At 40.3% G+C, this 18,560-nt stretch overlaps 1 protein-coding gene across 1 annotated transcript; it reads right to left on the reverse strand.

Annotated features, from left to right (window-relative positions):
* Window positions 1-12,274: 12,274 nt before the first annotated feature.
* LOC140009896 (uncharacterized) lies at window positions 12,275-13,188 on the reverse strand. Its single transcript, XM_072056231.1, has 2 exons — window positions 12,762-13,188; window positions 12,275-12,369 (listed from the first exon to the last, which is right to left on the reverse strand). The coding sequence occupies exons 1-2, from the start codon at window positions 13,186-13,188 to the stop codon at window positions 12,275-12,277; spliced, it is 522 nt and encodes a 173-aa protein (XP_071912332.1).
* Window positions 13,189-18,560: the final 5,372 nt, after the last annotated feature.

Below are 18,560 nucleotides of genomic sequence, written 5' to 3' on the forward strand. Positions count from 1 at the left end.
CTACAACTTTCATGTTTTAAGCAAAGGCCAATTCGGCCTATAACCATATGATCCAAAACCGGACAGAAAAGGGGGTTATGAAACCCTAACTTTTCACATTTCAATCCAAACCCAAAATTGGTTGCAATTTCCTATCATACACACCTACTAGAGTCATAACCCCTCATTACCAACCATCATAAATAACCACAACACCATGATCACATTAAACCAGAAAATTCCTCAAAAAAAGAAAAACTTCACCAATTCATTCCAAACCAAGAAATAAACCACAATTTTCAACACTATAGCCACCATTAGGCACAAATTAAACATCATTAGGTGTAAGAGGAAGTGTAATCATCACTTACCTAGTAAACAAGAGAGAGCGAGTTGTAGAACACCTTAGCTTCTCCAAAAAACTTCACCAAAACACTCACTAGCACCAAATGGAAGACTTTTATGGAGTAGAAACTAGTTGATGCAATTGGTTTGGAAGATTGAGCTAAATGGAAGCTTGAAAATTGGAGAAATCTTCTTCCTTCTTGAGCTTAAGAGAGTCGGCCACCAAGGAGTGAAAAATGGTGATTTTTAGACAATTTTTGAGATATTTAACTTAAGGGTAAAAAGTCAAAAAGTCCAACCAATGAGAAAGTGCCACTTGGCACTCTATTAAATGCATTTCTATCCTTTAAGTCTCTCTCACATCAATCAAATCACCTCCTCTTCTTATCTCTTAACACCCGATAAATTTCACTCAGTATCCGGAACTTAATCTTATTGGCCGAATTTTTCCGAACTTTTCACACTAGTGGGGCCCACGTCCATAATCTATCCGTAATTTTTCAAAAACTACCCAATGCTAGAAAAAACATCTAAAAACTGTACTTACCCATAAAATCCACCAAGAAAATTTTCCTAAGCCAGAAAATGCAGAAAACATGCAATTAAAGGGGAAAAACCCTAGGAAAATTATTAGGGAAAATACGGGTTCTCACAGTCACAACCTCCCCTCCTTAAAAGAATGTCGTCCTCGACATTCCATCTTGTACCAAATCAAGTCGAGACATCCCACAAGAATCACTAATATTCAAACCAAACCCACAGTCCGACATCCTAAACTTCAAGCCTAGGATACACTACAGAGATCTGAAGCCTAAGCTCTGATACCAACTGTGACAGCCCCACCTCCCCCTAAGGCGAACCAGAGGGTTCGGCGGGCCGCCTGCCCAGCTCTCGCCGGGACTCAGTCGTTCACTACAGTCCTCAAATAAAGTACGAGATAAATCTCAAATATACATCAAATTCTCCAATAATTACATATCAAGAGCGAAGCGTCCACGCTTCCGCTGCGCCACTCTGATCCATGATCCCAATTCTTATACCAGAGGAATTCCACAACAATAAAATCACAACAAGCCTTCCTTCGCCACGAGCCCTGTGGAGGGGAATAAAACATTTTTGGGGTGAGCTTGAAGCTCAGCGAGTAACCAGTAAAATCCGAAATCAAATATATTTCACAATGTTGCATTTCGATCATTTCGATGATGTCATGAGTCAGAGATCAAATGTCCGTTTATTGCTCTCGTGAGCCAGTGAAGTCATAGCACTTGAACACCCAACGCTCAAATAGAACATTTAACATTCACATTAACATTAACATTAAGAGGGAGCCCCTTTTTGAGCTCCGGAGCCATTTGCTCCAAGTAAACAGAGGTGGAGACGTTGGTGTCCAGCACAAGACTCCCCAAGAACTCATTGAAGCCAAAATCATATCATGAATTCACATGCAAGCATGCATGAGATGCAGTCGAGTAAATAATGCAAGAAACATTTCATAAGAAGCTTTAACAATAGTTTGGGGTCACTCACCTCCACGGCTCAGAAATCATCCAGCATATAACATTGCCTTGCTCAAATTCAAGTCTTAGATCACAAACTCAATGCAAACAAATCCCTTCAAAGTTCGGACAGCACTTCCCCTGAATTTGCTAACTTTTCCAGCCATCATGGCTTCATTATTTCCTCATTCCATCCCAAAGGTACACACACAACAACAAGTTCATCCAATAGCCATTCAGCAAGCTCCAAGTAGTACTAGTACAAGTCAAGCTAGGGAAAAGTCCGGAAATGAAAGTTAAGCTCAAAACCAGAAAAACAGTTTTGATGTCATTTTGCTGTAATGGTACCAAAGGCGCTACGATTGTCGGATGAAGGTGCAAGACCCACCGTTTCGAAGAAAAAAGACAGGGCTACAATATTACAGAAGGTAACTCAACCCAGTTTCGAGTGTAACCAGGTCAAAAATGCAAGATACCATACCAGAATCACAAAAACAGATTCACAGAACACATTCTAGCGGAAACATCATAAATCAGGCTACCTAAGTCCAAATCCAGAAATTCCAAAACCAGCTGAAATCTAAGAAACATGGTTACATTTCATCAGAAGGCCTCAACAACCAATTCGGAAGAAATTCCAGCCAAAACAACCAATTACAGGCGCAATTCTTACATTCGGGTAAAACCAGAACAGCAAGGGTAATTTTGACTTTTCTCATTCTACACTATTTCGATTGACCAGAAATTTTTCAGGCACCTCTAAAATATCATTCCCTACAACTTTCATGTTTTAATCCAAGGCCAATTCGGCCTCTAACTAGGAGCTAAAAATTCGGGCAGAATGTTCCTTCACAAAACCTAATTTTCTGAAATTTCTTCCAAAACAGAAATTGATTGCAATTGTCCACTTTTCCCACCTTCTAGAATCATTATATACCATTTCCAATCATCATAGATAGCCACACAATCATGTTCATATTAAAACAGAAAAATCCCCAATAATTATAAAACTTCACGAATTCAACCAAAAATCAAGATATAATCCATAAAAGTGCATCTTATACCACCACCAATCATGAATTGAACATCATTAGAGGAAGGAAAGTGGTTCTTCACAACTCACCTTAGCAATACAAGAGATAGAGCAATTAGTCACCTTAGCTTTCCAAACAACTTCACAACCAAGCTCAACTCCACCAAACTAAGAGGTTTTATGGAGTAATTGGAAGATTAATCGGTTTAATTGAAAGATTGGGCAAGATTGGAGACTAGAAAATTGAGAGCTTTTCTTTCTTTCTTTGAGCAAGAAATTCGGCCAAGAGAGGTAAGAAATGAAGAGATTTTTGGCCAATTTTACTTAAATGGTAAAGTTATGAATAGTAGTCAAACTCAAGACTAAATCTTATGGTGACACTTGTCACCTTTAGGTTTAAAACTTATCTTTTTGTCTCTCCAATACAAATATCTTAACACTTTGTAAAATAATATCACTTAATACAAAATTCCAACAAGTTGTCAAAAATATAATGCATTTACCGCACTTGCGGGTCCCACGTTCAAAATACGCTCCTAATTTCTCAAAAACTAACCGATACTAGAAAAATCATTTTAAAACTATCTTTGCTCCTAAACTTTATCTGGGGAATTTTTCTAATAAAGAAAATGTAGAAAAGGCGGGCGATTAAATAAAATAAACCCTAGAAAATTAGAAAATTTTCGGGTTCTCACACTCATTCTTTTCGGGGCGTCACAAGTCCGCCCCCCAGATTTTATCCGCCGCCTCTCTCTTGCTATTTCTCCTCTCAGGTTTTCTCATACCCTAGCTCACCTCCAGTCGTCCCAAAACTCTCAGCCCCCAACCCAGTTCTCTGGTTTCTTCCTTTCTCTCAATACCCTCGCCGTCAAAAAACCTCCCCCTTCCTGCCGTTTCTTTTTGCTTTTATATGGGAGCCCTACCCTCTAAACCCTCACCTCAAAGGTGAGGATGAGGGTTGGTTGTTACCATAATTCCCAGCCATCCGATCCATTGAGAGCCAAGAATCCAGCAGCTATCTCCTGTGAAAGTCTTTTCATGCCGCATGCATGTGCGGCTCTTTTTTCCCCCTTTTTTTTTTCTAATTAAACAACAATACAAAAAGACAATTTAAACTTAAATAAAAATGCATAAAATCAGTAACGAAAGATAAAACAAAAAACTAAGATTTTTCTTGTACTTGATTAATGATTTTTTCCCTTTTTTTCGATTAATAAACAACAAAAAGAAATGAATGAAAAAATAAAAACTAAAATAATAGATAATAGATAATGATAATCTAAAAATACTGAAATGCTATACAAATGTTAAAAGTTTAAGAACTAAAATTATGGAATTAAAATAATAGATAAGAATTATTACTAAAAAATAAAAATAAAATTAGGATAAAAAAATATTTAAAAATTTGGTGTCTACAGGAGCAAAACTAGGCATAAAAAGAAAGAGAAAGAAAAGAAAAAAAATGAAATGCTAGACACGTCTTTTTTTTTTTTGATTTTCCTTTTTTCTTTTTCTTTTCTTTCTTTTTTTTAATTAAATAACAATGAACTTGAATCTAAAATAACTAAAACATATTTTTGTGAATGATTTTTTTTCGATAAATTCTATGCTAAAATGACTTAAAAAAATAAAAATAAAAATAAAAATAATAGACTAAAAGTAACTAACAAAAATGCACTAAAAATTTGGTGTCTACACTTTCTATCAAGTTCATTTTGAACATCAAATCTGGCTCTTACAAGACACTCATTGTCAGCTTTTAGTTGTTTATTTTGTTGAAAAAGACTTGCATTTTCTTGAATGAGAAAGACAATTTTCTGTTTTAGCTGCTTGTTTTTATCACAAGATTCCTTCAAGGCATTATGCAATTTTTCAACAAAGGATTCAAGATCATCATCATTTTCATCATCACTATCAGATTGAGAGTGTATGGAAGTTACCTCATTATCTCCAATAGCCATGAAGGCCATTTGAGCTGATTCTTCTTCTTCTTCAACTTCGCCTTCGGAGTTACATTCATTCCATGTAATCTGGAAGTTGTTGAACCTTGGCTTTCGATCAGCTTTTCCATCTTTCTTTTTCTTCAGGGAGCATTCGTTTGCATAGTGTCTAGGCTGTCCACATTCGTAGCATTTGTCCAATTGTTTCTTGTTGAATTCTTGTTTTCCTTTGTTCCTTGCGTTTGAAGACTGATTCTGGAATTGATTGCTAGGTCCTCCCCTTCTAAACTTCCTTTTATTCAAGATTCTCATGAAGCTTTTTGTGATGAGAGCAAGATCGTTGTCATCACCATCCGAGTCTTCATCATCCAACTGAGTTGGATCATCTTCTCCTTGAGCTGCTTTTAGAGGTATGTTTCTCTTTGCTCTCGCGTCCTCTTCCTCCTGCACTTTAGTTTTCAACTTCAACTCATAGGAGGTTAGTGAGTTAATGAGAGATTCAATAGGGCACAGAATTCAAATCCTTAGCCTCCTCTATTGCAGTCACTTTACTTTCCCATTCTTTGCCCAACGCATTGAGAATTTTCCTGTTTTTCTCTCCCAAGGTGTACTCTTTGCCTAACACCTCGAGATCTTTGATCAAGTCATTGAACCTGCAATACATTTTGTCAATATCCTCAAGGGGTTCTATTTTAAATGATTCATACTTTGTGACCAAGATAGACTTTTTCTGTTCTCTCACGTTGTCACTACCCTCATGAATTTCTTTTAGCTTATCCCACATTTCTTTAGCAGATTTACATCCTTTTACTCTAATCGATTCATTTGAGTCTAAGGCACTATAAAGAACATTCATGGCTTTGGCATTCAAAGTGAGATTGGTTCTATCTTGAGCATTCAACTCAGCTATTGTTTTAGGCCGAAACAAACCTGTATCTGCATCAAGAATGTTAGCATCATGCGGTCCTTCATTCACAATAAACCATAACTCAATATCAATGGATTGCAAAAAGATAATCATTCTTTCTTTCCAACTAACATAATTAGAACCATTAAACATGGGAGGCCTAGTGACAGATTGCCCCTCAACAAACATGGCATGATTAGTTGTCATCTTTACTCCAAGCCGCTTGAGCTTAATCTCTAGGAGACCAAGCTCTGATACCAATTGTAAGGCCTAAAGACAACCTAAGAGGGGGGGGTGAATTAGGTTGATTAAAAACTTAATTGAGTTTATGCACTTTTTACTTAATAAAAATTTACCTTCTTTTCTAGTAGCGATCAATCAAGTAATTTTAAAGAATAGAACAATGTTGATCAGAAATAAGGATATATATAAGCAATGAGAATTTTATTAAACAAAAAGAATAAGATAGAGTATCAAACCGATTGTCTACCAAGCTTTCCTCAAACTTGAAGACCAATCACAAAGATGAGCACCTTCTCTTTGATGAACAATAATCAACTCAATGTACAATGGAGGGATCACTTCCTCCTTGCCCCAAGCCTCACTTAGTCAAGCTAGGAAGTTTTACTATCACTCAGATAACCCTCAACAAAGCTAAACTATTGAAAATTTCAAACACAAGAGAAGAGCTTACAAGAATTTCACACAACTAGGAGAACAAATCTTGCTTGGGAGACTATTTTCTAGCTAAAATATCTCTTTAGATCTTGTAAACAAAGTGTGCAAAAGTCCCTTTCTCGTTCAGAATCGTTTGTATTTGAAGGGGACCAAAAATGGGCTTCATTAATGCTTCCAACGGATAGAAGGCAGATGAAGAGTCAGCTAGCCGTTGGGGCTGTCAGACGTCCGACAGATTAATCATCGTCCGATCCCATCATCCGAAACTCAGCAAGTTGTTGTTCGGACGTCCGATGGGATTTTATCGTCCGAAAGCATCTGCGTCCGAATGTCGTCCAGAGAGTCATCAGAACTTTGCGAAATTTTTCGGACGTCCAACGCGATTGATATGCGTCCGAAGAGTGCGTCCGATCCTTCCGGACGTCCGATGCTTCCTCACGAGCGTCCGAAGGAGTTTCCTTCTTGATGTTCTTCATCCTTTAGGACGTCCGACAGTTTCCTTTCGGACGTCCGACATGAGTGCCCTGTTTTTGCTTCTTCTTTTGATTGATTTTCTTTCCTTGACACCTTTGTACCTGATTCTCTAAAAAGCAAAACTTTTATATTTGGAGAGAATTAGATAAACATTTCAAAGTACTTTTGTGATCATCAAAATCAAGAATAACAGATTTATTAGAGGCCTGCCCGATGTTGGAGGAAGTAAAGCGCGCTATTTTCAATATGGATGGGGAGAGTGCTGCTGGTCCAGACGGCTTCACGAGTAAGTTTTTTACCTTTGCATGGGATATTCTTGCGCAAGACATACATAATGCAGTTGTAAGCTTTTTCTGTGAGACAGATGTCGCGCCCCATTTTTTAAAAAGAAAATGGATTTTGATTCAATTTTGAGAAAAGAAATGTTTTTGATTTAAAGAAAATGAAAAGGGCCTAAAATAGGGTTTGAAATGCGACGATTTTGGCCCAAATTAATAGTTTAAAAAGGGTTTTTGAATAAAAATCGAAGTCGCCACTTGGTATAGAGTTAAGGTGTACGAAATCACCTAAAATGAATTTTTAGATAAAATCATGGAAAACCCTTTTTAAATGACTCCTAAGTCTACGAAAATCAGAGAAAGTGTTCGGGAGTCGCATTTGAAAAAAGGGAAGGCAAGGATAAAAATCCAAGGCACCCTTTCAACCTAGCAAAGGCTAGTTGCGTGATTTAGTCAAAGATTTTCTTATTTTTACCTAAGAATTTATCACATTTGGGCATACTATATGAATGCAAACCCTAGACCTAAGAGGGTATCGGGGGTCAAAATATCTCTTCGAAACTTAATTGGTGCCAATCACATTAATTGTGATACCCAACAGGGACTTTTTGCAGAGGTCACGAATAATGCAAAAATATGAGATTCTAAGAAAAGATACGAAAATAAAATAATGTACAAATATACATGACCTAAAGGGATGCATCATAATGGGTACGAGGGACTCCTATTCGTGATTTTAATTTCCCCTTTAATAGAGGGAATACGAGTGTGCTAAGGCTAGAAAGCCAAACTCGTCCATATCCCATACTTAAGGGGTTTTTCCTAGTCTAATCAAGCAAATGTACTAACCTAGGTCTCATGCTTATATGAAATGCAAGTCTAATGTCATGTTTTCATACAAAGGGGTAAAGAATATACACATAAGGGGAAATACGGGATAAGGGCTATACATATAAGGGGAACATGGGGTAAGGGATATTCGTATAAGGGGAATTCATGCAAAAGTGGTAAAAAAACCCTAAAAATGAAAAAGATGCATGAGATGAAATGATTTTATCACACAATCATGATCTAACGCTCGAAGGGCGCATAAGGGTCTAGCGTTGGACTAGCCGATGTCTACAATTTCTCACTAGCATTGGACTAGTGAGACAAGTCGGAATAAAGGGTCACAACTAGCGTCGGACTAGTGTGGATTCGGAAAATGGACCACAACTAGCGTTGGACTAGTGTGGTGACGTCACACATCGATGATAACTAAACAAATAATATAAAGTATAATAAAACAAGTAAACACATAATATCACATAAACACATAACGCATAATCATGATATCTAGATGCAAGGCCCTAAGAAAGCGGATAACACATAAGCATGCAAAACACATAAAGCAAATAAAGCAAATAAAGCCCTAACTATTACATTTGGGGTCCTAACTATAATCTAAAATGGGAGGAATGAAATAAATAATAAAATAAATACCTAGCTATTACATGTTCTATCTAAATACATATCTTGAACCCCCTAACTATTATAATTTGGCATTTAAATGCCCCTTAAATAATCAAAATTGAACAAATTAAAACAAAATGAAGCGAATAAATAAATAAATGATCAAGTAAAGTCACATAGGGGCACATAGGATCAAGTAAAAATCAAAATAAGAAGTAGAGTGTGTGACAGCCCCACCTTCCCCTAAGGTGTACCAAAGGGGTTAGCGGACTGCCTACCCAACTCTCGCTAGGACTACTAGCGCGATTATGTACAGTCTAAAACGTTCCGGAAGGTATTAGCGCGCTCAAATGAAGCAAAAACCATGAAATGAAAACGGAATATCGGAGCCGCACATGAACAGTGCCAATCACATTTATACATGTAAGGTTCCCAACTTACAACTCAAAAGATAGTGTTAAAACAAAACACATTTAGGTTTTCCGAGCTATACAAAAGTATATTAAACTAGCTCAATTCGGCTTCAAATTCACAATTTCCAAAAGGTATTCACATTCCTGTAAGGAAAACAAAGGCAATGGAGTGAGCTTTCACCCAATGAGGTACACTCATGCAGATCAGTAAAGTTCACATAAGCACAAAGTTGCTCAGTTCAAACGTTCAACAAGTAATCCGAACTAACATTACATTTAAATTCAATAAAAGGATACGGACGGCTCTCAAGAGCCCTTTTCCTCGCTTGCCGTACTTGATCTCGCCCCGTTGACCCTCCGTCAACGCTTAAAGAAGTAAGCAATACCGTAGACTCCACTTTCTCCAATTTTCATCCACCTCACATACCCCTATCGGGCCCGAACTCCATTCAGTTTACAATGGTAGTACTCGAGTATACCGGAATCAAGGGTCTCATACCTAATGATTCCATAGAAACAGTCCCCACAGCTTATCAATCTCCTCGACCATGCCCTTGCTAGCTCGAGTCAATCGACCGCCAATGGGGTTGAGCTCAGAGTAAACAGTATGAGTCATTGGATACATGTCCAAACGACACCAATACAAGTATATTCAAAGACATTCAATTGATACAGTAGCAGTCACATAAGTCAGTCACATAAGCCATTGAGTGTAAGAGTGATAAAGTACACCCTTAACTCAACCAAGCTCATCAGTACACACAAGCATTCAAGCCATAGATTTCAAGTATAGCGAAGCCATGAAGTAACAAGTATGTGAGTAATACACTCACCAATCAAACAAAAGGAATTTCACAAATTTCCGTCCAATGAGCGCCTTGGGTCATCGGTACGCCCTAAAACATTCAAGTAAACACAATGAGACTCGAATACGAGTCATAAACCGAATCCACATACTACTAGAGGAAGACCAAATAGAACGTATAAGTGCAAAATCAAACTAGGGAGAGTCCGGAAATGAAGTTTAAGCCCTAAACCCGAAAGGCAGATTTGATGTTATTTAGCTTATTGGACATAACCGGAGCTACGATTATCCGATTGGAATGAAATTTATACCGTTTCGAATCTAAGATAAAGGGCTACAATTTTTATCAAGACTACTCAGTCCCGTTCGTAGTTTATCTTGGTCAAAATTCCAATGTACCAAGCCAGAATTGCACAAACAGATCAACTAACCGTATTCTGGTTAAATGACCATAACTCAGGTTACCGAAGTCCAATTAAGGTGTTTCCAGGGCCATTAGAAAGCTAAAACAAAGCACTACAACTTTCATGTTTTGGACAAAATCTAATTTAGTACGAATCAGGGTGAACGGTCGCGGTCAGATTGGGTGAACTGTCAACACTGTCACCAAACTCTTACCTATGGCAGTCTGGGTATTTCCGTCTTTTCACAGGATACCGAGTTCGGATTGGGCTGAAATTTTACAGGTAACTATAAAACATTATTTCCTACAACTGTCATGTTTTAACTTAAGGATAATTCGGCCTTCATCCTATCCAAATAGTACCAGGAAGAACAGGGTTAGTTGAAACCCTAATCTGGAATTTTCGCTTCAAACCAACGATTTTACACAACCAATCATTTCCCACCTATACCAACTCCATTTTACACTATAATAAACAATCAATCCATGACTAACCAACACTAAACATATAAAATCAGAAAAATCATGAATAATCATAAAAATTCACCAATCTCTACCAAAAGTCACAAAATCTTACACAAAACCAACTCTATGACTAGCACAAGTCATTAATTTCACATTATCAAAACCAAAGAAGGAATTCCTTAACTACTCACCTTGCAACCTCAAGAAAAGAGCCAACTTAGCACCACTTTCTTCCAAACCACTTCACCAACAACCTTACTACTACTAAACTAAGGGTTTTTATGGAGTAATCTCAAGTTTAATCGGTTGGATTGCAGGATTGAGCAAGATTGAGAGCAAAAGAGTTGAAGGTTTCTTTTCTTTTCTTCCTAGAGAGAGTCGGCCTAAGAAACTTGAAATAAGAATGATTTTTGGGTCAATTTTGTTATATGGTAAAGGTAAAGTTAAATGGTCAAAGTCCAAGATTGAATAGGATGGTGACACTTGTCACATTTTAAGCTTAAACTTATCCTCTTGTCTCTCCAATACTAATCCATCTCGATAACCTCTAATTATCTGTTAACACCTAGTAAATTACTCCCGATATACAAAACTTAACCTAATTGGCCGAATTTTACCGCACTTACTGCACTAGCGGGTCCCACATCCGGTATACACTCTTAATTTCTCAAAAACTAACCGATACTAGAAAAATAATTTAAAAACTATATTTACTCATAAAATTATCTAGAAAATTTTTCTAATAAAGAAAATGGAGAAATCGTGTGCAATTAAATAAAATAAAACCTAAAAAGAAAATTACGGGTTCTCACACTCTCTCCCCCTTAAAAGAATTTCGCCCTCGAAATTTCTCACCTTGACTTTCAAATAGTTCTGGGCATTTCTTTTGTATTTCTTCTTCCACCTCCCAGGTAGCCTCTTCTATCCCATGATTTCTCCACAAGATCTTGACCAAAGGAATTTGTTTATTTCTCAGCTCCTTAACCTTTCGGTCAAGCAACTGTACTGGCTTCTCTTCGTAGGTGAGGGATTCATCTATCTCGACTTCCTCTGGTTGTAAGATATGAGACGGATCAGGGTAATACTTCTTAAGCATCGGGACGTGGAAGACGTCGTGAATTCTGGATAGACTTGACGGTAGTTCAAGTCGATACACTACTTTACCAACTCTCTGGAGAATCTTGAAAGGTCCGATAAACCTCAGTTCAAGTTTCTTCTCGGTTCAAGTTTCTTTCCTCTACCCACCATGACACTTCGTAATGGTGTGACCTTAAGGAAAACACGATCCCCAACTTCGAACTCCAGATCTTTTCTTCGATTGTCCGCGTAGCTCTTCTGTCGGCTTTGAGCTGTTTGGAGTCTTTGTTGTATCAACTTGAATTTTTCTCGTGCATCCTCCATCCAGGGAATAGTGGTTGGATCTAGCACCTTCCTCTCGCCGACTTCGTCCCAATAGATCGGTGACCGGCACTTTCTCCCGTAAAGCGCTTCGTAAGGTGCCATTTGGATCGACGAGTGGTAACTATTATTGTAGGCAAATTCTACTAAGGTCATGTGTTGGCTCCAACTACCCCCAAAATCTAATATACAAGTTCTTAACATATCCTTAAGGGTCTGGATAGTTCGCTCGGATTGCCCATCCGTCTGAGGGTGATAGGTGGTGCTTAGTCCCCAAAGTCTCCAGATCATTTCTGTCAAAACCTAGATACAAAGCGGGGGATCTCTATCCGAAACGATGCTCACAGGAACTCCATGTAGCCTTACGATCTCGTCCATATACAGTTGAGTCAGTTTGTCCATGGAATACTTCATGCTTACCGGCAAGAAATGGGCCGATTTGGTTAACCGATCGACGATTACCCAAACGGCATCATGTCCTCATTGCGTTCGCGACAAACCTGAAATGAAATCCATTGTGATGTTTTCCCACTTCTATTCGGGTATCTCAAGAGGTTGTAACAAGCCCGATGGTTTTTGATGCTCCGCTTTAACTTGTTGGCAAATGAGACATTTTTGCACGTATTGAGCAATTTCCTTCTTCATGTTGTCCCACCAATAGGCTCCTTTTAGGTCGTGGTACATCTTGCTAGTACCCGGATGGATCGTATACTTGGACCGATGAGCTTCCTCTAAAATCTCCTTCTTTAACATGTCATCTTTTGGCACCACTACTCGATTTCGGTATTTCAAAACCCCATCGGGACTGAAGTTAAAATCCGATATTTCTCCTTTTTTCACTTTCTCTCCCCATTTCCCCACCATCGAATCCTCTTTTTGAGCTTCTTTAACTCGCTCCAGTAGTGTGGATATTACTTTAACATTACCAAAAACCACCTTGTGACTCCCAAGACAGGGCTTCCACTCACAAACGGATTCCAACAGATCCCACTCCTTGATCATTAACCCCGCTACCTGAGCCTTCCGGCTTAAGGCATCCGCCACCACGTTGGCTTTCCTGGGATGGTAGTTGATAGTGCAGTCGTAGTCCTCCAGGAACTCCATCCACCGTCGCTGCCTCATATTCAACTCCTTTTGTGAGAAGAGGTATCTAAGGCTCTTATGGTCTGAGTAAACCTCGAAGGTTACCCCGTATAGATAGTGTCTCCACTTTTTCAGAGCGAAAACAACTGCAGCTAACTCCAGATCATGGGTTGGGTAGTTTTGCTCGTGGGGTTTCAATTTCCTAGAGGCAAAAGATATCACATTCCGATTTTGCATCAGTACACACCCCAGACCTTCCCGCGACGCGTCGGTAGAAACGGTAAAACCGTTTATTCCGTTTGGCAAAACTAGAATCAGTGCCATGGTTAATCTTTTCTTTAGCTCTCGAAAGCTCGCTTTACACTTGGCATCCCACATAAAACGACCATATTTCTTCGTCAGATCGGTTAATGGACCGGCCAGTCTGAAAAAGTCTTTAATGAAACGCTTATAGTACCCAGCCAATCCTAGGAAACTACGGACCTCCGTGGGATTTTCCGGCCTCTTCCAATCCGTCACGGCCTCTACCTTTGCTGGGTCTCTACCTTTGCTGGGTCAACCGAGATCCCCTCCTGAGAAATTACGTGCCCTAAGAAAGAAATTTTCTCGAGCCAAAACTTGCACTTACTAAATTTGGCATACAACTGATGCTCTCTTAGGGTTTGTAAAACGATTCTTAGGTGCTGTTCATGCTCCTCACGAGTCTTGGAGTAGTCCAAGATGTCGTCAATAAAGACAACGACAAATCGATCTAGGTAGGGCTTAAAAACCCTATGCATCAGATCCATGAAGGCAGCAGGGGCATTGATTAGTTCGAAGGACATGGCTGCGAATTCGTAGTGCCCATATCTCGAATTGAAAGCAGTTTTCGGGATATATTCTTTCCTAATCAACAATTGGTAATGCCCCTGTCAAAGATCTAATTTCAAGAAGACCACGGCTCCCTGCAACTGGTCGAATAACTCATCAATATGGGGCAATGGATACTTATTTTTAACCGTCACATTGTTCAGCCCCTGGTAGTCGATGCACATACGCAGACTCCCGTCTTTTTTCTTCACAAACAACATAGGGGCTCCCCAGGGAGACCCACTCTCGTGAATGAAACCCCATTTCAAAAGGTCTTGTAACTGTAATTTCAACTCCCTAAGCTCAGCAAGTGCCATCCGATACGGGGTTTTTGAGATAGGTAACGTTCCAGGTAACAAGTCAATTTTGAACTCTATCTCTCTCTCTGGAGGTAGGGCTACTAATTCATCCGGGAATACATCTGGATATTCCTTTACTACAGGCACATCCTCTACCTTTAATTTATCGATGGGAGTATTAATTAGAAAGGCTAAGAACCCTTGCACCCCTCTACTTAGCAGTTTTCTAGCCCGAGTGCCCGAGATCAAGGCAGATGAGGCTAACCTTCCCCTTATATCTAACCTTAAGGTCGCCTCCCCAGGAATGCGAAACTCTACCACCTTCTTCTTACAATCTAATTGAGCATTATACTTGGCTAACCAGTCCATGCCCAAGATTACATCGTACCCCTTAATGGATAAGCTTATCAAATTCCCTAGCAATTATCTCTCTCCAACCCAAACCTCACAGTCCTTATAAACAATGCTAGTGATCAAACGATGGTCCCCAGTGGGGGTACTAATTTCTAGGTCATAAGGTAAACTAGCAGGTTTGATATCAATATCACACATGAAATTAGGGTTAACAAAGGAATGGGTGGCACCGGGATCTACTAAGACCTTCGCAAATCGGTGAAATACAGGGATCGTACCTTCTACGACCTCGGAAGAGTCTGGGACCTATTGTGGCTCTAGTGAGTACACTCAAGCCGGCACCTTGGGTTTAGTCCCTTCTCCCTTAGCTGGTCCAGAATTGGTTCTCGGCGGTTGTTGGCTTCCCTTTCCATCTTGCTTTAGAACTGGGCAAGTGGCGAGTTGGTGGTCTGCGCTTCTGCAGCGTAAACATTTCCCTTCTTTCCTCCAGCAATTGTCTTCTGTGTGGTTTGACTTCCCACAATGCCCACAGGGACCGCGAGATGCAGAAAATGAGCCCCCCTGGAAATTTTTTCTTTAGCCTCGCCCAGCTTGGCCACCTCTGGACTGAGCCCCTCTCGCTACTCCCGACTGCCTTCCACCTCTGGTTCCCCGTCCAAACTTGGAAGGGGTACTCTTATCCCCCTGCCCTGAGCTACTACCAAGGAACCCTCGCTTTGTAGCTTGGAAGTTTCTCACCTGTAGCCTGGCGCTTTCCACTAGTTGCGCCTTCTCTACTGCATCGTTAAAAGCGTTAATTTGGGCTACGGCTAGATCCTTCTGGATCTCCATGTTCAGACCCTGGACGAATCGCTGTATTCTCCGTTGCTCGGTCACGATGAGTTCGGGCGCAAATTTGGACAGCCGAGTGAATTGGCTCTCGTACTCGGCCACTGTCTGGGTCCCTTGACGAAGCCGGATAAATTCATCCTCCTTTCGTTCCTGAACTAGAGGAGGAAAGAATTTAGCATTGAACTCCCGCATAAAGTTCACCCAGGTCCTGGGCGTTTGCTGTCGGTCCCACTTTTTTCGTATTACGTTCCAACAGGAACGGGCCACCCCTTCCAGTTGGAAGACAGCAAAAGTCACCTGCCGTTCCTCCGTGTAGTGCAGGGCAGCAAAGATAAACTTTGGTGGGGCAAATTTCTGGAACCTCCCAAGAGCCCTATCCTCGCTCTCCATGTGATTACCGGGATTCCCAGGATTGGGGTTAGGGTTTTGACCCTGTTGGTGCACCACTTGGGCTAGCAAATCAGTCATTTGCTGCATGGCAGTAGCTATTTGGACATTGGGGTCAACCCTAGGTTCAGGGTTTGGTCCAGACGAGGTTTCCCCAGTGCCCCTTTCAGACGTGGGTTGCCTACTCCCCCGTCCACGGCCTCGACCAGTACGAGTGCCTTCCATAAAGTCTAGTCGATCTAGGGTAAAACATAGATACAACATTAAAGGAAACGATAAATTTAAATAAGGAACCAAAAAGGTGTGCACATTCAAAACATATTCACATATCACACATCAGTGTCAAACAAGTCACATAGTCAGTCAAGTACAAACAAGGAAGTCCATGAGAAAACGGCGTCACCAAAAGTTATATATACAAAGCTAGTCCAAACATACAAAAATGGCTAGCTAAGGGTTCTTTCCCTGAGCTACAGTTCCCATGGAATCAAAAGTGGTTCAAAAGCGGTCTAGCCTAATTCCCTACCGAGGCCACCGACTATCCCCCGTGGCTAGAACTAGGGGTGCTCCCCTCATCAGAGGTTCCATCACTAGAAGCCTCCACCTGCGCATTGGCGCCAATCACACCTTGGATCAGCGCTTCACACTTATTAATAATACTGCCGGAACGGTCTCTAACCTCCCGGACGACATTGGTAAGACGATGGTTAACCCCCTGCAACTGCTCTCTAAGAGCGTTAGTGCGTTCCTGCTCCATAGCTATGTCCTCCCGGAGCTCCCCTATCCGGTCGGCTTGCATCCTCGTGATGCCCATTAGCCTAAGTAGCTCCGCGTGATCCCTGGCGGTGGCACGCCTAAGTCTCCTCCTTTCGCCTAACACCGCCACGACCACATGATCGACGTAGGAGTGGTTTCGGCAACGGTCACAACGACGAGCCCGACTAGCGGTATACCAAAGCCGGATCGGGCCTCCCGACCTCTCCTGATAATCAATGACTCGTGGCCGCCTCTGAGGTGGCTCACCTCCACCCTCTCCGCTTGCTCCAGCCATGGCCTACAAGGATAGCAAAAGATTCATAACTTAGACAACGTAAGCATAGTCACACTTAACGGTATCTTAGCACTTCCCTCATACAGGTCCTAAGGAACAAAAGTCAAACTTGCCTAGGTCATTTCTAAGCTAAGCTCTGATACCACCTGTGACAGCCCTACCTTCCCCTAAGGCGTACCAAAGGGGTTAGCAAACTGCCTGTCCAGCTCTCGCCAGGACTACTAGCGCGATTATGTACAGTCTAAAACGTTCCGGAAGGTATTAGCGAGCTCAAACGAAGCAAAATGTGAGACCCCGTAAATGTTCTTATTTTCTAGGTTTTATTCTATGTTTTTCTGCATTTTATTTATTAGAAAAATTTACTAGATAATTTTTATGAGTAAATATAGTTTTTATATGATTTTTCTAGTATCTGTTAGTTTTTGAGAAATTAAGAGCGTATACCGAACGTGGGACCCGCTAGTACGGAAAGTTCGGTAAAATTCGATCAGTTAGGTTAAGTGTTGGATACCGGGTTTATTTTAGCAGGTGTTAAGAGATAATTAGAGGATACCCAATGGATGAGAGTTGGAGAGACAAAAGGATAGCCATGCATTAATGGTAGTGACAAGTGTCACTTGGTGGTTAATTCTTGACTTTGACTACTATTCACTACTTTACCAATTAAATCAAAAAATTATCCAAAAATCATCCTCATTTGCAAGCTTCTTGGCCGGCTATCTTCAAGGGGAAAAGAAGAGAAAACTCCCAACTTTCTTGCTTCTAATCTTGCTCAATCCTCAAGTTCAACCGATTAAACTTGGATTTCCTCCATAAAACCTCTTAGTTTAGTGGTATTAAGGTTGGTTGTGAAGTGGTTTGGGAGACCAAGGTGCTAAGTGCTTCCTTTCTTGAGTTGGTAAGGTGAGTAGCTAAGGAACCTCTCTTTTCTTCTCAATAATGTGTAATTAGTGGCTTATGTAAGGTAAAGAGATGGTTTGAGGTGTTATTTCTTGACTTTTGGGTAGAAATTGGTGAATTTTATATTTATCCATGATATTTTCTGTTTTTATATGTTTGATATTGTGTGGCCATAGATGATGGTTGGAAATGGTCTAGAATGAAGCTATAGTGCGTAAATTGTGGCTATTCGCGGAAAATTTCCGCTTTGAAAGGAAATTTCGGAATTAGGGTTTCAATTAACCCCATTATGCCCGGTACTATTTCTTCTATTTATATGCCTAATTAGCCTTGGGTTAAAACATGAAAGTTGTATAGAATGATATTTTATAGTATCCTACAAAATTTCAGCTCAATCGGAGCAGCGTAGCCTATGAAAAGACCGAAAGACCTCTGCTACCCTGTTTCTGTCCGAAACTGATAATCCGCTTCTGTAATTGGTTAGTTTGACCGGGAATACTACTGATTTGATTGTCAATGTATTATTAAGAAATATATCCTGGTATCTTAGCTTTCGGATGGCTTTGGAATCACTTGAATTAGACTTTGGTAACCTGGGTTATGGTCATTTAACCAGAATGCGGTTCGCTAACCTGTTTATGCAGTTCTGGTTTGGTACATTGAAATTTTGACCTAGTTGTACTACAAACTAGACTCAGTGGCCTTCTTCAACATTGTATCCCTCTGTCTTAGCTTCAAAG

This window comes from Coffea arabica, chromosome 6e (assembly GCF_036785885.1).
Source record: "Coffea arabica cultivar ET-39 chromosome 6e, Coffea Arabica ET-39 HiFi, whole genome shotgun sequence".
Taxonomy (NCBI): domain Eukaryota; kingdom Viridiplantae; phylum Streptophyta; class Magnoliopsida; order Gentianales; family Rubiaceae; genus Coffea; species Coffea arabica.

Excerpts from the sequence above, each read along its gene's own strand:
- LOC140009896 (XM_072056231.1), bottom strand. The coding sequence starts at position 13,188 with ATGAGGCAGCGACGGTGGATGGAGTTCCTGGAGGACTACGACTGCACT. Across the intron at positions 12,370-12,761 it reads CAAGTATACGATCCATCCGG|GTTTTGACAGAAATGATCTG; the intron begins GTACTAGCAAGA and ends CTTTGTATCTAG.